We start from the raw sequence: 21,582 nt of genomic DNA on the forward strand, positions 1-21,582 counted from the left end.
CATTCCCCATGCATATCTGGAACAGATTTGACCCATCTGTCCAAGTTGCCAAAGCCAGAAGCCAATGCATTCTGAACTGTACCTTATTAGGTCTACATCAACACAAATATCGTGACATACTTCTCCATCCCTCCATCCTCAGGGCTTCTTGGGCCGTCCATTGCGGGGCAGGTTTATATCGGTTACGATTGACTTTAAGGGTGGCTACTCGGTAGCAGCTGCAATGTCCTCTGAAATCGTGCATGGACTGTCTGATATAGTCAACAATTCACTAGAAAACCTTCATCAGTGGTGCTTTGGAAGAAGAAGAAATGTGTGTGTGTGTGTGTGTGTGTGTGTGTGTGTGTATGTAAGTGTACTGAGCTAAATTGATCTGTTCACTCTGTTTGGACTGTACAGACCACCTACTTGGATCGAGTACACACACACACACACACACACACACACACACACACACACACACACACACACACACACACACACACACACACACACACACACACACACACATTTCTTCTTCTTCCAAAGCACCACTGATGAAGGTTTTCTAGTGAATTGTTGACTATATCAGACAGTCCATGATCGATTTCAGAGGACATTGCAGCTGCTACCGAGTAGCCACCCTTAAAGTCAATCGTAACCGATATAAACAGTGAATCCTTCATCAGTAGTTTTGGAAAGCCCTTCTCAGTGAATGGGTATATGTACAGTATGGGCCACTGACCTGATACGAAGGATCCAGGAGGCATCTGGCTGTAGTTGGCTCCTCCCATGGGTAAGACTCCCAGGGGGGTGGGGGTGAAGGGGGGCCCAAAGTTCTGAGGAGTGGCGTAGGGTCCTGGAGGGATGGTCTGGAGGGAGAGGGGACAGATGGTTCATTTGATGATCAATCTTAAATCAAGTCATCAGAAGCCAGGATATCTTAACCAGTGTGGGATTGTGTGTGTGTGTGTGTGTACGCTTGCATGCGTGTGTGCTCACCGGGGGCGGGTGTGTGTCAGTGCCCTTGCTGGCAAGCCTGCTGAGGATGCTCCTCTCTGACATCTGCAGACGTGCTGCGATGGGCGGGACCCGGGACAGCGTGGCGGGGAGCCGTGTCACGTCAGCCTTCATGTCGCTCAGCAGCTCCTCCAACTGGTTCAGCACTGACATTACACCAACACAACGGTCAGTTTCCAGTTAACAGGCACCTCTTCATTTACTATTATTAAGTCGACCATCAACCATCTACTATTCAGTTCCACTGGGTTTGGGGGACATTATCCACTAGAAGTGGGACACATAGCGAACGTGAGTCACGGTGCACAGAGAATCCGGGTGGGTTGGTGCTGGACTAGAATCCGGTGGGTTGGTGCTGGACTAGAATCCGGGTGGGTTGGTGCTGGACTAGAATCCGGTGGGTTGGTGCTGGACTAGAATCCGGTGGGTTGGTGCTGGACTAGAATCCGGTGGGTTGGTGCTGGACTAGAATCCGGTGGGTTGGTGCTGGACTAGAATCCGGTGGGTTGGTGCTGGACTAGAATCCGGTGGGTTGGTGCTGGACTAGAACCAAAGCCTTCAAACTCTGCAGTCCGCCAGTATTCAACATTCCTTTTCAACATCATTTAACAGTTGAAAATGTACCAAGTATGTTGTCCTTTCAAATTAACAGTACAAACATACCAACTCTTCTGAGATTGTAACTCTATCCTGATGATGACATTGTGAAATGTTCGCCTCTGGCAGCAACAGTTCTGTGAGGTTTACTGGACAGATTTAGGTCAAAGAACCTTGAAAAAAATATAGCCTGGGGGGCTGTGTTTCTTTATCACTGATATAAATGCGTACAGACAGACAGACAGACACACACACACACACACACAATCCTCCCTCCACCCCCTTCCACACTCCCCCTCACCTTTATGCAGCACGGCATTGGCCGGTTTGTTCCCGGCCAGGGACTCCTTGCTGAGGTGTTGGTGGGACTCGGCCAGACACTCCACCTCGGCATAACGGGCGTTCAACGCCATGGCGGGGTGGACCGGGTCCTGGGTCATATTCAGGTAGGCTGCCCGCCTCAGTTGTTCCTCTATCACCAGGGCCTGCTCTAATAACTGGGGGGAGAGCGGGAGGGGAGACAAGGAGAGTCAGTGTCACGTCTGCTCCCTCTCCGGCTCTAGGTCACCAGGCTGCTCGTTATGGCGCACACTTGTCACCATCGTTATGCGCAACTGCGCGTCGTCAGACTCACCTGGACTCCATTGCTTCTCTGGTTACCTGCCCTATATATGTCACTCCCTTTGGTTCCTTCCCTATATATGTCACTCCCTTTGGTTCCTTCCCTATATATGTCACTCCCTTTGGTTCCTTCCCTATATATGTCACTCCCTTTGGTTCCTTCCCTATATATGTCACTCCCTTTGGTTCCTTCCCTATATATGTCATTCCCTTTGGTTCCTTCCCTATATATGTCACTCCCTTTGGTTCCTTCCCTATATATGTCACTCCCTTTGGTTCCTTCCCCAGGCATCATTGTTTCTGTTTCAGGTCTGTACGTTTTTCAAGGTTCTTGTTTTGTATTATGTTACGTTTATTTTATTAAAACACTAACACTAATAAGAACAAATTCTTATTTACAACGACGGCCTAGGAACAGTGGGTTAACTGCCTTGTTCAGGGGCAGAAGGACAGATTTTGTCCTTGTTTTGTCCAGATTTTGTCAGCTCTGGGATTCGATCGAACAACCAAGCGGTTACTGGTCCAACGCTTTAACCACTAGCCTACCCTGCCGGACCATCATAAAACTCTTCTGCTTTCTGACATGCAGTATATCTACAGTATCTACTGCACTTCATGGCAATACAGTTATATTGGATTTCATTGATCTGAACTGTAATGAGGAAGATGTTAGAGATAGAAGGGAAGAGAGAGGGGAGAGATACCGTATAGGTGGGTGTGGGGTGAGGAGGAGGAGGAAAACGATAGATGACATGTTTGGAGAATTTCTAGAGATTATATTCATATTTACAGTTTTATTTTAGCCAGCTGTGATTTAGTCAACACCATAATTTGTGATTTTACTCAATTCGGGGGCAGAGAGAAAGAGAGACAGAGAGAGAGAGGACAGAGAAAGGAGAAAGAGACAGAGAGAAAGAGAGAGCGTGAGAGAGCGCACGAGAGAGAGAGAGAGAGAGAGAGAGAGAGAGAGAGAGAGAGAGAGCGCACGAGAGAGAGAGAATGCGGATGTTGAGGTCAGGGTATGAAACATGTGAGGCCGTCAAAAACAGGATGAGTGTCATTTCACAAATGCACCGGTCAGCAATACCAACCCGGTCTGTCAACCCAATATCTGTCTCTCATAGGGTCTGTCTTGTTCTTACATCCTTCAAACAGATGTTTTCTATTAGATATTATAAACTGGGTGGTTCAAGCCCAGAATGCTGATTGGCTGACAGCCATGGCATATCAGACCGCATACCACAGGTATGACAAAACATGTATTTTTACTGCTCTAATTACGTTGGTAACCAGTTTATAACAGCAATAAGGCACCTCGGGGGGTTGTGATATACGGCCAATATCGCAAGGCTAAGGGATGTATCCAGGTACTCCGCGTTGCGTCGGGGATAAGAACAGCCCTTAGCCGTGCTATATTGGCCATATACCACACCTCTTTATTGCTTAATTGAATAGTACAAAAGCATGTCCTGAATCCTGACAGTCTTGTCTGTGTCATGGTTGGATTTTGTTGTGTCATAGTTATGTTATGGTAATGTTATAGTATGTCATGTGATGTGTTGGATCCAGAGTGTTTCCAGGCCTTCGAGTTATGCTATGAAGGTTATACCATGCTACACTGTTCTGCCATGTCATGTTTTTTTTCACCCTATGTCATGTCATGTTACGTCATACTATGTCATGCTGTGTCACATGCTGTGGTGTCGCACCTTGAAGCGGCGGGCCAGGAACTTGTTCTTCATCTCCAGGAAGTTGCCCTTGTTGGCCTGCGACTTGAAGGGCTCGTTGACGATAGCAAACTGGGGATCGTTCTGGATGTCCTGCCACCTCGCGTACCCATGACTGACGCGCAGGGGTTAAGGCATACAGCTCAATACACCAGTAGCCAAAGCAATACCTAGTCTGTCAGTAGTAATACGTATTTTAGCACAACTTCTATGAATAGGGCTATTCTCATCAAGTGTATTCCTACTGAATCCTTTCAGATCTTTATTGTTTCTTGTGGTAGGAGGGCTAGGGTTGGATTCGATATTTGGCATTCTAGTCAAAGTCATACAAATAGAACAGAATGGACTGTTCCAATCCCTATTTCATGTGTAGATTCCTGCAGATACAATCTAATACCTCTCTGCTACACAAATGCACCGGCGGGTGGACTTCACACGAAGCCACTGCCGCAGCATGACAGATAAATAAACACGACAAGAAGGTCTCCGCGGCAACCACCGTCAAGGATACAGTACAATTCCCGCCAGCAGCCAGAAGTCGTGTCGCCGGTGCCAGATCTCATTCATCTTCCCGGAGGAGATGGCGGCCCGCTCCTCGTTCTGCCACAGCGTATGCAGCTCTGCAGGGTGAAACGTCAGCATAACGTTGGGTCAGTGTTATAGCATCCACGTAACGTTGTGTTAATGTCATAACAAACAGTGATACGGACTCAGTGTATTATGCCACTGTGTATGTTGGTCAGCACAGGGACAGCAGCATAACGCTGTGTCAATGTTAAAACAACATCTGATGCTGAGTGTGATCCACCACTGTGTGTGGAGCTCTTTGTGGGGGATCGCCAACATAACTTTGTGTGTCAATGTTATAAGAGCAACCTGTGATACTGAAAACACTGACGTCAAAACAACCCATGATACAAGCATTTTGCTACACCCGCAATAACCTCTGCTAAATACGTGTCTGTGACCAACACAATTTGATACTAAGTCACTGTGTGTGGAGCTCTTTGTGGGAGATCATCAGTATAACGTTGAATTCATGTTGAAACAACCCATGACACAGTGAGTTCTGCCTCTAAACTGGATGGGTCGAGCCCTGAATGCTGATTGGCTGACAGCCATGGTATATCAGACCGCATACCACAGGTATGACAAAACATGTATTTTTACTGCTCTAATTACGTTGGTAACCAGTTTATAACAGCAATAAGGCACCTCGGGGGGTTGTGATATACGGCCAATATCGCAAGGCTAAGGGATGTATCCAGGAACTCTGCATTGCGTCGGGGATAAGAACAGCCCTTAGCCGTGCTATATTGGCCATATACCACACCTCCTCGGGCCTTATTGCTTAACTGAATAGTACAAAAGCATGTCCTGAATCCTGACAGTCTTGTCTGTGTCATGGTTGGATTTTGTTGTGGTAATGATGTGCTCTAATTACGTTGGTAACCAGTTTATAATAACAACAAGGCACCTTGGGGGTTTGTGATATATGGCCAATATATCACGGCTTAGGGCTGTGTCCCCTCTAATACACAGAACCAGACATGACATATGATAGGGCTCATTTACCCGTGAAGCCCCCATCAGCGATGTTGAACATGAAGCGCCGTCGCTCGGGGGGGGTGATGGGGGGTTTTGGCAAGGCATCTTTGGCAACCTCCTCCTTCGCCACTTCTTTCCCAGCATCCTTTTCACCTTTTACTTCCTCTGTGAGCAGTAAAAACACAAGCCAGTTCATTCAGATAAGTGGATGCCATTGAACTATACCTAATAGTCTATGCCTATCTACCGGTGACTAGTCAGTGAGTCACTAACTAACTGACATGTACAGACGGACGGACAGGTGAGGTCACTCACCTTTCATCACGTCAGAGGGTTGGTGTCGCTCCATCCTTTCCATGTTGTCTGGCCCTTCTGTGGGGACAGGGGCCTCCTCACTCTTCTCCATGTCCTTTTCCTTGTTGTTGTCCTTCTCTTTCTCTTTCTCCTCCTCCACCTTCTCTCCAGGTGAGAGCGTTACACTACCTGGTTTCTCATGTTTGACCTCCGACCCTTGCTTAGTTGTTTCTCCGAAGGACCCCTCCTCCTTACTCTCCTCCTCAACTTTCTTCTCCTCCACTAGGGCCGGAAGGGTGTCAGTCGTTTTGGTTTCTTTCCCCTCCTTCTCCTCTTTTGTACCCTTCTCCTCCTTGTCTGTTGTTGTGCAAGGGGATAATTCTTGTAGTGCTTCTTTGGTAGAGATTAGAGTCTGGGGACATGACAAAATGTTCAGTGACAGTTATTGGTAGAAAGATTTATTAAGACCGTGTAATTAATAACGTTCAATCTCTCACCTCTTCAGGGTCTGCACTCTTGTTGCTCTCTTCCTCCTTCCCCTCGTTCTTCTCCTTCTCGCCATCTTGCTCTGGCTCAGATGAGGCCTTACCCTCCTCATCTTCCTCTTCCTTCTCTCCATCTTTCCCGTTCTTCTCTAGTTTGTCCGACGGAGCAGGGGTAGCTGAACACAACACACATGCAAGGGGGTCATTTCTTACTCACACACACACACACACACACACACACACACACACACACACACACACACACACACACACACACACACACACACACACACACACACACACACACACACACACACACACACACACACACACAGTGGGAGAGATGATGACCTTCTTGGACTGTGATTCAGACTGTGATTCAGACGCGTTGGTGGCTGGCTGGCACAGGAGCACAGCGTGATGAGTCAATCACAATTTATGATATTTATGATATTGTCTGGATAGATGGCCACATCTTTGAACTTCAAAGAGCACGGTACATCCTGAACTCGTACCTCCAGCCCTCGACAGGACAGCGGTTTACAGGAGATTCCACTTGTCTCCTGGAAAGTGATTAAAACTGGACCTTATGTTGTGAGTGTTTGTGCAACTTCAATTGTCGTGTTCGGGTTTGTTTCAAGAGATTAGAAATGCATTATATCCATTAATTTCGATATGACTTATTGCAATGTACAGTTGAAGTCGGAAGTTTAGGTACACCTCAGACAAACACATTTAAACTCAGTTTTTCACAATCCCTGACATTTAGTCCAAGTAAAAATTCCCTGTCTTTGGTCAGTTAGGATCACCACTTTATTTTAAGAATGTGAAATGTCAGAATAATAGTAGAGTGAATGATTTATTTCAGCTTTTATTTCTTTCATCATTCCCAGTGGGTCAGAAGTTTACATACACTCAATTAGTATTTGGTAGCATTGCATTTAAATTGTTTAACTTGGGTCAAGCATTTCGGGTAGCCTTCCACAAGCTTCTCACAATAATTTGGGTGAATTTTGGCCCATTCCTCCTGACAGAGCTGGTGTAACTGAGTCAGGTTTGTAGGCCTCCTTGCTCGCACATGCTTTTTCATGTCTGCCCACAAATGTTCTATAGGATTGAGGTCAGGGCTTTGTGATGGCCACACCAATACCTTGACTTTGTTGTCCTTAAGCCATTTTGCCACAACTTTGGAAATATGCTTGGGGTCATTGTCCATTTGGAAGACCCATTTGCAACCAAGCTTTAACTTCCTGACTGATGTCTTCAGATAATTTTCCTTCATCATGATGCCATATATTTTGTGAAGTGCACCAGTCCCTCCTGCAGCAAAGCACCCACACAATATGATGCTTCCACCCCCGTGCTTCACAGTTGGGATGGTGTTCTTTGGCATGCAAGCCTCCCCCTTTTTCCTCCAAACATAACAATGGTCATTATGGCCAAACAGTTCTATTTTTGTTTCATTTGCACTTTTCGCACCAAAGTACGTTCATCGCTAGGAGACAGAACGCGTCTCCTTCCTGAGCGGTATAACGGCTGTGTGGTCCCATGGTGTTTACACTTGCGTACTATTGTTTGTACAGATGAACGTGGTACCTTCAGGCGTTTGGAAATTGCTTCCAAGGATGAACCAGGTCTTGACTGATTTCTTTTGATTTTCCCATGATGTCAAGCCAAGAGGCACTGAGTTTGAAGGTAGGCCTTGAAATACATCCACAGGTACACCTCCAATTGACTCAAATGATGTCAATTAGCCTATCAGAAGCTTGTAAAGCCATGACATCATTTTCTGGAATTTTCCAAGCTGTTTAAAGGCACAGTCAACTTAGTGTATGTAAACTTCTGACGCACTGGAATTGTGATACAGTAAATTACAAGTGAAATAATCTGTCTGTTAACAATTGTTGGAAAAATTACTTGTGTCATGCACAAAGTAGATGTCCCAAACGACTTGCCAAAACGATAGTTTTTTAAGAAGAAATTTGTGGAGTGGTTGAAAACCTAGTTTTAATGACTCCAACCTAAGTGTATGTAAACTTCCGACCTCAACCGTATGTATTCTGCATTGATGGATTTTCAGGGCGACCGGTTTGACCGGTTTCAGGCATTTTCCTGTTCTCCGGTCATGACATTCAAATTTAATTGAGTTGATTTGACTCATATCTGGGTGTGATGTCATGTCTTATGTTTTTCAACAGCAGAATGCTGAGTCATGTTTATTTAGGGTGGGGGTGACTTACGTTTTTTCACTGGATACAATGTCAGCGTTTTCTCTGGTAAAATGTGCCAGTATTACAATCTCCTGGTATACGCAGTATGCTATATATTTAGACTTGGTTTATTTCATCGAGCCCCATGTGTGTACAGGCGCATTCACTCAGAAATGATTCTAAACTGAAGACACATGAAACCACGTTAAGTCTTAGCCTATTGGTGATTGGTCATTTACTCTGTGTTATTCTGTTGCGTATCACGCATTTCATGTAGCATTTATCCGCATAATAATGGAGTCAGATTGATGAATGTAGCCTACTGTAGTTTCCACACATTTATCACAGTCAGACTTGAGTGCCCTCTGCTGGGCATCCTGTGAGCTGCGTGCCTGCGTCTGCGCGAGTGTCTTTGTTCACCCACCTGGTTTTGAGGTGCAGGGGGTGTTGTCTGAGGTACAGCTGGGGTCAGGGGTGGGCGTAGCGGTCTTCATGGTCCCTCCAGGGGAGGAGGCTCTGGAGGAAGAAGACACACTGACCTCTGGTCTCAGGGCCTCTGGCTTCATCTCTGGCTTCAGTTCTGGAAGACTCCACCGCCCATTGATGTGCTCAAACTCCTGGATCTGAGGAAGGGGATTGTGACAAAATCAAGCAATAAAGTATTTTTATTCTGTTCTGTTCTAATTCTATTCTAGCCAACAGTCCCTTTCCCTTGGAAAGAAATTGACCCTAATTTTCTGTCTATTATCGTTATGTTACAAGGAAGTCACAGCCTGGGAAAATGTCTTAGTGGAAACGAAAGAAGTTGAATAACTGTGAAATATCTGTATTTCCTCACACGATTCTGGTCTGATTCTGGACTGATTCTGGTCTGACAGGTCTGAATCAATTAAAGCTTCGCCAAAAAACAGACAATTGCTATTGGTTGAAATGTAGCTAGCCTGTTAGCTTAGCTTTGTGGTTTCTAAGATACACTTTGACCCCTGACCTTCTTCTTGACCAGGGACATGACCCCGATGCGGGTGAGCACAGGCTGCCGACACAGGCCCTCCCTCGGCACGCCGTCGGCAAACGTCTCGGCACCGTCGGCCACGGGCTCACACAGGTGACGCATGAACAGGGAGACATACGCCCTGGAAAAGAGAAAGGGAGGAGAAAGGGAAGAGATTGATACATAAGTGAGGGAGAGAGAGAACAGACGACAGAGAGGGAACAGACCGGCAGCAACGTTGCAGCAACGTTGTAGCATGAAGAGCTCAGTGTAAGCTCATACTTTAGCCTGCCTATGACTCAAACAATAAGGACGCCATGCCATATCAGTCCCACTCCGCTCACTTGAACTCCTTCTCGCTCTTGCCCCTCAGGTCTCTGACCAGCCACTGGCAGGAGAAGGCGTCCTGTGCGGGCATGCCCCAACGCATCACCGCGTTTAGGAAGGCCTTCCTCTGGCGCGTGTTGAAGCCCAATACCTAGAGGGTAGAGAGGGCATAAGGACTTCATAACACATTCATAACCATACACTACCGTTCAGAAGTTTGGGGTCACTTAGAAATGTTCTTGTTTTTGAAAGAAAAGCACATTTCTTGTCCATTAAAACAACATCAAATTGATCAGAAATACAGTGTAGACATGGTTAATGTTGTAAATGACTATTGTAGCTGGAAATGACAGATTTTTTTAAATGGAATATCTACATAGGCGTACAGAGGCCCATTATCAGCAACCATCACTCCTGTGTTCCAATGGCACGTTGTGTTAGCTAATCCAAGTTGATCATTTTAAAAGGCTAATTGATCATTAGAAAACCCTTTTGCAATTATGTTAGCAAGCTGAAAACTCTTGTTCTGATTTAAGAAGCAATAAAACTGGCCTTCTTTAGACTAGTTGAGTATCTGGAGCATCAGCATTTGTGGGTTCGATTACAGGATCCTGAAACAAACAACTTTCTTCTGAAACTCGTCAGTCTATTGTTCTGAGAAATGAAGGCTATTCCATGCGAGAAATTGCCAAGAAACTGAAGATCTCGTACAACGCTGTGTACTACTCCCTTCACAGAATAGCGCAAACTGGCCCTAACCAGAATAGAAAGAGGAGTGGGAGGCCCCTGTGCACAACTGAGCAAGAGGACAAGTACATTAGGGTGTCTAGTTTGAGAAACAGGCGCCTCACAAGTCCTCGACTGGCAGCTTCATTAAATAGTACCCGCAAAACACCAAACTCAACGTCAACAGTGAAGAGTCAACTCCAGGATGCTGGCCTTCTAGGCAGAGTTGCAAAGAAAAAGCCATATCTCAGACAGGCCAATAAAAATAAAATATTAAGATGTGCAAAATAACACAGACACTGGACAGATGAACTCTGACTAGAAGGCCAGCATCCCGGAGTCGCCTCTTCACCGTTGACGTTGAGATGAAGATGAAGGGAACCTACATAAGAAGATAGGTGCCTACATAAGGAGATGAAGTGAACCTATATAAGGAGATGAGGGGAACTTACTTAAGGAGATGTGAGTGAACCTACATAAGGAGATGAAGGGAACCTACATAAGGAGATGAAGTGAACCTACATAAGGAGATGAAGGGAACCTACATAAGGAGATGAAGGGGACGTACTTAAGGAGATGAAGCGAACCTACATAAGGAGATGAAGGGAACGTGCATAAGGACATCATAAAATATAGTTGAAGTCGGAAGTTTACATACACTAAGTTGACTGTGCCTTTAAACAGCTTGGAAAATTCCAGAAAATGATGTCATGGCTTTAGAAGCTTCTGATAGGCTAATTGACATCCTTCGAATCAATTGGAGGTGTACCTGGGAATGGATTTCAAGGCCTACCTTCAAACTCAGTGCCTCTTGGCTTGACATCATGGGAAAATCAAAAGAAATCAGCCAAGACCTCAGAAACAAATTGTAGACCTCCACAAGTCTGGTTCATCCTTGGGAGCAATTTCCAAATGCCTGAAGGTACCACGTTCATCTGTACAAACAATAGTACGCAAGTGTAAACACCATGGGACCACGCAGCAGTCATATCGCTCAGGAAGGAGACGCGTTCTGTCTCCTAGAGATGAACGTACTTTGGTGCGAAAAGTGCAAATCAATCCCAGAACAAAAGCAAAGGACCTTGTGAAGATCCTGGAGGAAACAGGTACAAAAGTATCTATATCCCCAGTAAAACAAGTCCTATATCGACATAACCTGAAAGGCCGCTCAGCAAGTAAGAAGCCACTGCTCCAAAACCGCCATAAAAAAGCCAGACTACGGTTTGCAACTGCACATGGGGACAAAGATCATAGTTTTTGGAGAAATGTCCTCTGGTCTGATGAAACAAAAATAGAACTGTTTGAACTGGCCATAATTACCATCGTTATGTTTGGAGGAAAAAGGGGGAGGCTTGCAAGCCGAAGAACACCATCCCAACTGTGAAACACGGGGGTTGAAGCATCATGTGCTTCATCATTTGAGGGTGATTTATGCAGGAGGGACTGGTGCACTTCACAAAATAGATGGCATCATGAGGACTGGAAATTCTGTGGTTCTATTGAAGCAACATCTTGGTCGCAAATGGGTTTTCCAAGTGGACAATGACCCCAAGCATACTTCCAAAGTTGTGGCAAAATGACTTAAGGACAACAAGTCAAGGTATTGGAGTGGCCATCACAAAGACCTGACCTCAATCATATAGAACATTTGCATACAAACCTTACTCAGCTCTGTCAGGAGGAATGGGCCAAAATTCACCCAACTTATTGTGGGAAGCTTGTGGAAGGCTACCTGAAACGTTTGACCCAAGTTAAACAATTTAAAGGCAATGCTACCAAATACTAATTGAGTGTATGTAAACGTCTGACCCACTGGGAATGGGATGAAATAAATAAAAGCTGAAACAAATCATTCTCTCTACTATTATTCTGACATTTCACATTCTTAAAATAAAGTGGTGATCCTAACTGACCTAAGGCAGGGAATGTTTACGAGGATTAAATGTCAGGAATTATGAAAAACAGAGTTTAAATGTATTTGGCAAAGGTGTACGTAAACTTCCGACATCAACTGTATAATATCCATAACCCCTATACAGAATGTATAAATTCTTATGTCAACAAGAATAGCAGATAAGTTGTTGTCTCTAACCTCCAAGTTTCCCCCTACTCTGGCCAACAGGGGGGGAAGTGGCTTGTCTCTCTCGTTCCTCATCTGGCGACGGGACTGTCGGCGAGAACCTGGATGAAGATAGAGAGAATATGAAGGGGGGGGGGGGGGGGGAGAGAGAGGAAATCAGGAGGGTAAGCAGCATAGTCATTATGGTACTTGAGTGAAGCAGCCATAACATCTGAAATCTAATCATCCATCTGTTACAGGGGTGTCAAAGTCAATTCCTGGAGGACTGTGTGTCTGCTGGTTTTCGTTATTTCCTTTCAACTTCTGTCCAATTAGCCCTAGACAACCTGGTGAGGGGAGTTCGTTACTAATCAATCAAGTACAAGGGAGGAGCTAAAACCAGCAGACCTTCGGCCGTCGAGGACAGGAGTTTAACACGTGATCCATCCCAACACATTCAACAGAAGAGGCTTCATTCCAAATGTGTTTGTGCCTTGTGTACTTAGGCATACCTTCTGGCCTCTCATCGAAGTCTTCATCCTCCTCCTCAGAGCCCACAGAGTACTCGGACTGGTTATCTGAAATACCAGCATGCCACTCTGAAACAGCACATGGTGTACCGTCAATAGGCTAGGCCCACTGGCCCCATGCGGCTACCATTAGCAAAACTTTAGCAATACCTAACGTATAGCACAGAGACCATATTACATGATCTAATTCTAGCAAATAGCACAGCTTTTATTTAAAACAATCATGGATGAACCAATATATGGGCCAATACAAAGTAGGAGGAGTCCAACCCTTCTTTAATTATAAAAAATAAGAAGTTATTCAGAATGCCTAAGGTGTGACAGTACAAAATGGCCCAAGTTGTCATAGTGATGCATGCTAATAACATAAACGACACCTCCATCCATCTCCATGACAACCAGGACTGACGGTTCCCAACTACCTACCTTGGTCCTCCTGTGCTGCGTCGTTGTAGTTGACAGGCTTGCGGTTCCTCTTGCCCTTGCCCAGTTTACTAGCCAGGTCCTCCTGTTGTTGCTCATAGTGATGTCTCAGCAGCTTCTCCCAGTATTCTGGGTCCACACACTCTTCCTGCTTAATGATCTCACGCTCCACCTCCTCAATCTGGATACACACATGCAAGAACATGGAAGTAAAGTTTACATACAACCAGTGTGATACAATCTACTTATAAACCCGTATAATAGCTCAATGGACAGTGTTAACAGTTTACACATAGATAAATATTTTTTAAAGTACACTAAAGTGCCATACACATTTTTGTATACATTAAAGCGTACAAAAAGAGTAATGTTATCTATCACTTCTCTCTCCAACAGCTTTTCTCCATCGCTCTCTCTGTACATCACCTTATCCTCTCAAACCATGTAGCCAGGTACTTTGAAGGAGCTGAGGTATTCCCCAACTGCCCCCCCCAACAAAAAAAAACTCACCTCTCCCTTCCCTCTCTCCCTCCTTCCCTTTCTCACCTTATCCTCCTCTCGAACCATGTAGCGGGCCACTTTGAAGGAGCTGAGGTATTCGTTCATGTTCTGCATGTCTGTGTCGTCTGTAGCGTCCTGGCTCCGGTCCAGCAGTCTCTCGATGGCTGAGCTGTCATAGTGGATCACACTGCCCTCATCATCCCTGTTGTCCCCCGCTGGACAGCGTATAGGAGAGAGAGGGGACATACGTGGTGGTGAGAGGACTTTGGGGGAATAGAAAACGGTGGTGAAACACAGATTAGGATGTGACTAAAATCGATCTATATAAAGATGTATGTAACAACCCCCAAAATGCAATGTATATTACAGAATTCTCCCAAATCTCTGACATCTAAACATATACCCAAAATAAATGTCCTATCCTTGCATTTCTTCCTCTGAAATCCCTCCATCCTCCTCCTGCTCCTCCTCTATCCTTCCAACTCCCCCCTCCCCCTTTCTCCTATCCTCCTCCCATCCCCCACAATCGATCATCAATCAAATCAAACCAATCAACAATTGTCACTTACATTCGATCTCATCCTTGAAGAGTTCCTCGGTGCCGAACTTGAGGATGTCGTCCAGTTCCTGTTTGGACATGGATCCAGCCTTGGAGCCCAGGCCGGGCCTCACCACCAGGTGGGTCAGCATCATCTTCCTCTTTGCCACCTGGGTGATGCGCTCCTCCACACTGGCACGGGTCACAAAACGGTAGATCATCACCTTGTTGGCCTGCCCGATGCGGTGGGCGCGACTGAATGCCTTGTGAGGGAGAAGGAGGGAGAAGAGGAGGGAGGAAAGAGTGAGATAGGTAGGGAATGGACACAGAATGAGGGAGAGAGAAAAGGGATTAAGGAATTAACCATTAAATCAAATCAAATTGTATATGTCACATGCTCCGAATACAACAGGTGTAGTAGACCTTACAGTGAAATGCTTACTTACAAGCCCTTAACCAACAATGCAGTTTTAAGAAAACACCTAAAAAAAAGTAAGAGATAAGAATAACAAATCATTAAAGAGCAGCAGTAAATAACAACAGCAGGGCTATATAAAGGGGGTACCGGTACAGAGTCAATGTGTGGGGGCACCGGTGTCGAGGTAATTGAGGTAATATGTACATGTAGGTAGAGTTATTCAATTGTCTATGCATAGATAATACCAGAGAGTAGCAGCAGCGTAGAATAGGGGGGAATAGTGCCTTGCGGTCGGAGGCAGAGAAGTTGCCATAACAGGCAGTGATGCAACCACTCAGGAAGCTCTCGATGGTGCAGCTGTAAAACCTTTTGAGGATCTGAGGACCCATGCCAAATCTTTCAGTCCCCTGAGGAGGAATAGGTTTTGTCATGCCCTCTTCATGACTGTCTTGGTGTGCTTGGAACATGTTAGTGTGTTAGTGATGTGGACGCCAAGGAACTTGAAGCTCTCAACCTGCTCCACTACAGCCCCGTCGATGAGAATGGGGGCGTGCTCAGTCCTCCTTTTCCTGTAGTCCACAATCATCTCCTTTGTCTTGATCACATTGGGGGAGAGATTGCTGTCCTTGCACCACACTGTCAGGTCTCTGACCTCCTTCCTATAGGCTGTCTCATCGTTGTCTGTGATCACTGTTGTGTCATCAGCAAACTTAATGATGGTGTTGGAGTCATACCTGGCCGTGCAGTCATGATTGAACAGGGAGTACAGGAGGGGACTGAGCACGTACCCCTGAGGGGCCATTGTTTTGAGGATCAGCGTGGCAGATGTGTTGTTACCTACCTTTACCACCTGAGGACGGCCCGTCAGGAAGTCCAGGATCCAGTTACAGAGGGAGGTGTTTAGTCCCAGGGTCCTTAGCTTAGTGATGAGCTTTGAGGGCACTATGGTGTTGAACGCTGAGCTGTAGTCAATGAATAGCATTCTCACATAGGTGTTCCTTTTGTCCAAGTATGAAAAGGCAGTGGGGAGTGCAATAGAGATGGCATAATCTGTGGATCTGTTGGTGCAGTATGCAAATTGGAGTGGGTCTAGGGTTTCTGGGATAATGGTGTTGATGTGAGCCATGACCAGCCTTTCAAAGCACTTCATGGCTATAGACGTGAGTGCTACGGGTCGGTAATCATTTAGGCAGGTTACCTTAGTGTTCTTGGGCACAGGCACTATGGTGGTCTGCTTGAAACATGTTGGTATTACAGACTCAGACAGGGAGAGGTTGAAAATGTCAGTGAAGACACTTGCTAGTTGGTCAGCGCATGCTCGCAGTACACGTCCTGGTAATCCGTCTGGCCCTGCAGCCTTGTGAATGTTGACCTGTTTAAAGGTCTTAATCACAGTGTCTGCGTAGAGCGTGATCACACACTCGTCCGGAACAGCTGATGCTCTCATGCATGTTTCAGTGTTACTTGCCTCGAAACGAGCATCAAAGTTATTTAGCTCGTCTGGTCGGCTTGTGTCACTGGGCAGCTCTCGGCTGTGCTTCCCTTTGTAGTCTGTAATATTTTGCAGGCCCTGCCACATCCGACGAGCATCGGAGCCGGTGTAGTACGATTCAATCTTGGTCCTGTATTGACGCTTTGCCTGCTTAATGGTTCGTCGGAGGGCATAGCGGGATTTCTTATAAGCTTCCGGGTTACTCCTCAATGCCATCGGAAAAATCACGGAACATATTCCAGTTTGTGCCAGAAAAACAGTCCTGTAGTTTAGCATCTGCTTCATCTAACCACTTTTTTTATAGACCGAGTCACTGGTGCTTCCTGCTTTAATTTTTGCTTATAAGCAGGAATCAGGAGGATATAATTATGGTCAGATTTTCCAAATGGATGGGGAAGGAGAGCTTTGTACACGTCTTTGTGTGTGGAGTAAAGGTGGTCTTGAATTTTTTTCCCTCTGGTTGCACATTTAACATACTGATAGAAATTAGGTAAAACTGATTTAAGTTTCCCTGCATTAAATTCACCGGCCACTAGGAGCGCCACCACTGGATGAGTGTTTTCCTGTTTGCTTATGGCGGTATACAGCTCATTGAGTGCGGTTTTAGTGCCAGCATTGGTCTGTGGTGGTATGTAGAAAATTACAAAAAATACAGATGAAAACCCTCTAGGTAGATAGTGTGGTCTACAGCTTATCATGAGATACTCTACCTCAGGCGAGCAAAACCTAGAGACTTCCTTAGATATTGTGCACCAGCTGTTGTTTACATATATGCATAGGCACCCGCCCCATGTCTTACCAGAGGCTGCTGTTCTATCCTGCCGATAGAGTGTATAACCCGCCAGCTGTATGTTCTTAATATCGTCGTTCAGCCACGACTCAGTGAAACATAAGATATTACAGTTTTTAATGTCCCGTTGGTAGGTATATACGTGCTTTCTGTTCGTCCCATTTATTTTCCAGCGATTAAACGTTAGCTAGCAGGATGGAAGGCAAAGGCAGATTAGCCATTTATTTACTGTTTGTATGATGTTTAAAGAGCAAAAATTAAGTGCATGGAAATGTATGTAAATTCTACATGAATGTCCTTAAAACGTGTTTTTTTTCTCGATAATGGAAATTATTTCAACATTCAAGTGACAGTCTACCTGGATGTCATTGTGGGGGTTCCAGTCTGAGTCGAAGATGACAACAGTGTCTGCTGTGGCCAGGTTAATACCCAGACCCCCTGCCCTGGTGGACAGCAGGAAACAGAATTGAGGAGCACCAGGAGCTGAGAGAGTGAGACAGAGGGAAAGAGAGAGAGAAGGAGATAGAGAAAGTGAGATGGGGGAGAGAAATAAATTGGATTAGACACTGATAATGAGAAGGGAAAAAAATCGCAATGTTCCCTTTCATCTAAATGGAAATATTTGTATTTGTTTCTAGAACCTGCAGTAGACTGAGCGTCTCCCTCACCATTGAATCTGTCTATGGCCTCCTGTCTCAGAGCTCCTGTGACTCCTCCGTCGATCCTCTCGTACTTATAACCCTCAAAGTCCAAGAAGTCCTCCAACAGGTCCAACATCTTAGTCATCTACCAGGGAGGGAGGAGAGCGGGAGGAGAGCAGGAGAGAGAAGAGAAATGGTTACGGAACTGCTAACAGCGCGCATGTTTGTATTTGCATGTGTGTGTGCGTGTGTGTACCAACCTGTGAGAAGACTAGCACCCGGTGTCCCTGGTCCTTCAGTTTCCTCATCATCTTCTGCAACAGAGTCAGTTTCCCAGAAGCCTTTGTGAGGTCCATGCCCTCATACGCTCCACTCGCCGTCTTGCGGGCTTCCTAATACCACGGTAAAGACAACACACCATGGCCATGTGATGACATATAACTCAGACATTATATATAGATATAACTTCTTTATTGAACTTGAATAATTGAAAGAACGTAAAATCTTTCATTTCCATGAACATTTGTGGTCATGTTTACATTAATGCATATTCCTAGGTCCCCCCCCCCCCCTGAAATAATAGGCTGAATACAATTGTAGCTATACTACTCAAACCTACCAGAATGTGTCACCGTTTTGCAATTCAGAGGTGAATTACAGTGTCCTTACTGTTGAAAATGTGACTAATATTGAGTTGCACCATTTTTTGCCTTCAGAACAGCCTCAATTCGTCGGGTCATGGAGTACTAGGTGTTGAAAGCGTTCCACAGGGATGTTGGCCCATGTTGACTCCAATGCTTCCCACAGTTGTGTCAAGTTGGCTGGATGTCCTTTGGGTGGTGGACCATTACTGGTACACATGTGAAACTGTTAGGAGTGAAAAGCCCAGCAGCATTGCAGTTCTTGACACACTGAAACCAATGCGCCTGGCACCTCCTACCATAACCCGTTCAAAGGCCACTTAAATATTTTGTCTTGCACAGTCACCGTCTGAATGGCACACATACACAATCCATGTCTCAGTTGTCTCAAGGCTTAAAAATCCTTCTTTAACCTGTCTCTTCCCCTTCATCTACACTGATTAAAGTGGATTTAACAGGTGACATCAACAAGGGACCATAGCTTTCACCTTAATTAATGAGTCTGACACGAAGGGTATAATGTTGCTCCCAGACAAGGCCCAAATCCCCATTATTCACATGAAGAAAATAAGGAAATACAGGGGGCGCAGATCAGGGTGCCTTGTGAGAATTCATCGGCAAGAGGGTAACTCACCTCTACCATCTGTTCTATTAGCGTGCAAACACTGGAGAAAACACTGGATGGGCTCTGTTCGAGACTATCCTACCAATGGGACATTAAAAACTGTAATATCCTATGTTTCACCAAGTCGTGGCTGAACAACGACACGGATAATATACAGTTGGCTGTGTTTTCCGTACATCGGCAGGACAGAACAGCTACGTCTGGTAGGGTTGGGGTTTGTGTCTATTTGTAAATAACAGCTGGAGCGCGATGTCTAATATTAAGGTAGGCTTGAGGTATTGCTCGTCTGAGGTAGAGTACAACATAATAAGCTGTAGACCACACTATCTACCAAGATAAGCTGTAGACCACTCTATCTACCATATTTTTTATAGCCGTCTATTTACCACCACAAACCGAAACTGGCAGTAAGACCGCATTCAATGAGCTGTATAAGGCCATAAGTAAACAAGAAAATGCTCATCCAGAAGTGGCGCTCCTAATGGTCGGGGACTTTAATACAGGCAAACTTAAATCCGTTTCATCTCATTTCTGCCAACATGTCACATGTGCAACCAGAGGAAAAAAAACTCTAGACTACCTTTACTCCACACACAGAGACACATGCAAAGCTCTCCTTCGCCCTCCATTTGGCAAATCTGACCATAATTCTATCCTCCTGATTCCTGCTTACAAGCAAAACCTAAAGCAGGAAGTACCAGTGACTCGCTCAATACGGAAGTGGTCAGATGACGCGAATGCTACGCTTAAGGATTGTTTTTCTAGCACAGACTGGAATATGTTCCGCGATTCATCCAATGGCATTGAGGAGTATACCACCTCAGTCACCGGCTTCATCAATAAGTGCATTGACGATATTGTCCCCACAGTGACTGTACGTACATATCCCAACCAGAAGCCATGGATTACAGGCAACATCTGCACCGAGCTCAAGGCTAGAGCTGCCGCTTTCAAGGAGCGGGACATTAATTCGGAAGCTTATAAGAAATCCTGCCATGCCCTAAGATGAACCATCAATCAGGCAAAGTGTCAATACAGGACCAAGATTGGAAGCACAGCCGAGAGCTGCCCAGTGACACAAGCCGACCAGACGAGCTAAATAACTTATATGCTCGCTTCGAGGCAAGCAACACTGAAACATGCATGAGAGCACCAGCTGTTTCAGATGCCTGTGTGATCACGCTCTCCGTAGCCGATTTGAGCAAGACCTTTAAACAGGTCAACATTCACAAGGCCACGGGGCCAGACGGATTACCAGGACGTGTACTCAGAACATGTGCGAACCAACTGGCAAGTGTCTTCACTGACATTTTCAACCTCTCCCTCACCGAGTCTGTAATACCAACATGTTTCAAGCAGACCACCATAGTCTCTGTGCCCAAGAAAGTGAAGGTAACCTGTCGAAATGACTACCGACCCGTAGCACTCATGTTAGTAGCCATGAAGTGCTTTGAAAGGCTGGACATGGCTCACATCAACACCATCATCCCAGAAACCGTAGACCCACTCCAATTCGCCCCAACAAATTTGATTTGATATGATTTGATTCACCTGGTCAGTCAATCATTGAAAGAGCAGGTGTTCCTAATGTTTTGTACACTCAGTGTATCATTATGATCATAGTTACCATGGAGGCGACGGGGAAGAGATAGGGGTGGTTGGCACACTTCTTCAGGTCCATCATGATGTTGAGTAGAGACACCTGGTTACCTCCTCCTTTAGAGTTCAGAGCCTCAAAGTTCCTCGTCAGAATCAACTTGTAGTATTTCCTTTTATAATACATCAATGAAGAAAGACACAGTTAGTGTGTGATTATTTTTATGATGAACTTGTTAACTACTCCCTCACTCTCTCTTTTTCAGTCCCTTTATCAACCATACGCCTTTCCCTTCTCTCTTCCCTCTCTTTCACTATTCCTGTCCATTCGTTCCTCTCCTCTCCTTTCTCCCTCCATGCATCCTCCCCCACTCTCTCTCCACCCCGCTCCTCCTTACTTCTGCATGGGGCTTAGTTCCACTCGTACGATGAGCTCAGTCTTGGACGGCATGTTCTTGAAGACGTCAGCCTTCAGCCTCCTCAACATGTGGGGACCCAGCAGGTCATGGAGCTTCTGGATCTGGTCCTCCTTGGAAATGTCTGCAAACTCCTCCAGGAACCCCTCCAGATTACTACAGAGGGAGGGAGAGAGAGAGAGTGAAAGGATGTCTGGTGAATGGAGGCTATTTAGGTTGAAAATATGCAAATAGAAGTAGAGATGCATGGCTGTGTTGTGTGTGAGTGGTTTGCTTGCATATATGGCTGCGTTTAGACAAGCAGCTCGTATTCACTAATATGTGTTTTGGCCAATCACATCAGATCTTTTCACGTCAGCTCTTTTTCAGAGCTGATTTGATTGGTCA

General features: G+C 45.5%; 1 protein-coding gene and 1 long non-coding RNA gene across 8 annotated transcripts in view; one reads left to right on the forward strand and one right to left on the reverse strand.

The window, feature by feature from the left end:
* LOC135574310 (uncharacterized) overlaps nucleotides 1-10,495 on the forward strand; it is an 11,915-nt gene extending 1,420 nt beyond the window's left edge. The window contains exons 4-5 of the long non-coding RNA XR_010465319.1: nucleotides 1,051-1,167; nucleotides 9,485-10,495. This is a non-coding gene — a long non-coding RNA (uncharacterized LOC135574310). The remainder of the gene's footprint in view (nucleotides 1-1,050; nucleotides 1,168-9,484) is intronic.
* LOC115138052 (chromodomain-helicase-DNA-binding protein 3-like) overlaps nucleotides 1-21,582 on the reverse strand; it is a 56,016-nt gene that overhangs the window by 14,574 nt on the left and 19,860 nt on the right. For 3 of the 7 annotated variants that reach the window (XM_029674449.2, XM_029674445.2, XM_029674444.2), the window contains exons 18-38: nucleotides 21,178-21,351; nucleotides 20,811-20,952; nucleotides 18,178-18,309; nucleotides 17,945-18,062; nucleotides 17,635-17,759; nucleotides 14,608-14,839; nucleotides 14,084-14,301; nucleotides 13,541-13,718; nucleotides 13,097-13,183; nucleotides 12,618-12,706; nucleotides 9,817-9,950; nucleotides 9,470-9,614; nucleotides 8,906-9,104; nucleotides 6,284-6,447; nucleotides 5,808-6,198; nucleotides 5,520-5,657; nucleotides 4,456-4,564; nucleotides 3,927-4,059; nucleotides 1,898-2,093; nucleotides 982-1,145; nucleotides 725-851 (exon numbers count right to left, since the gene is read on the reverse strand). In XM_029674449.2, the coding sequence (XP_029530309.1) occupies nucleotides 725-851; nucleotides 982-1,145; nucleotides 1,898-2,093; nucleotides 3,927-4,059; nucleotides 4,456-4,564; nucleotides 5,520-5,657; nucleotides 5,808-6,198; nucleotides 6,284-6,447; nucleotides 8,906-9,104; nucleotides 9,470-9,614; nucleotides 9,817-9,950; nucleotides 12,618-12,706; nucleotides 13,097-13,183; nucleotides 13,541-13,718; nucleotides 14,084-14,301; nucleotides 14,608-14,839; nucleotides 17,635-17,759; nucleotides 17,945-18,062; nucleotides 18,178-18,309; nucleotides 20,811-20,952; nucleotides 21,178-21,351 (3,395 nt within the window). The remainder of the gene's footprint in view (nucleotides 1-724; nucleotides 852-981; nucleotides 1,146-1,897; nucleotides 2,094-3,926; nucleotides 4,060-4,455; nucleotides 4,565-5,519; nucleotides 5,658-5,807; nucleotides 6,199-6,283; nucleotides 6,448-8,905; nucleotides 9,105-9,469; nucleotides 9,615-9,816; nucleotides 9,951-12,617; nucleotides 12,707-13,096; nucleotides 13,184-13,540; nucleotides 13,719-14,083; nucleotides 14,302-14,607; nucleotides 14,840-17,634; nucleotides 17,760-17,944; nucleotides 18,063-18,177; nucleotides 18,310-20,810; nucleotides 20,953-21,177; nucleotides 21,352-21,582) is intronic. The other 4 variants (XM_065025443.1, XM_029674447.2, XM_029674448.2 and 1 more) reach the window with 3 other exon arrangements.

This window comes from Oncorhynchus nerka, linkage group LG12 (genome assembly GCF_034236695.1).
Source record: "Oncorhynchus nerka isolate Pitt River linkage group LG12, Oner_Uvic_2.0, whole genome shotgun sequence".
NCBI classification, from domain to species: Eukaryota; Metazoa; Chordata; class Actinopteri; order Salmoniformes; family Salmonidae; genus Oncorhynchus; species Oncorhynchus nerka.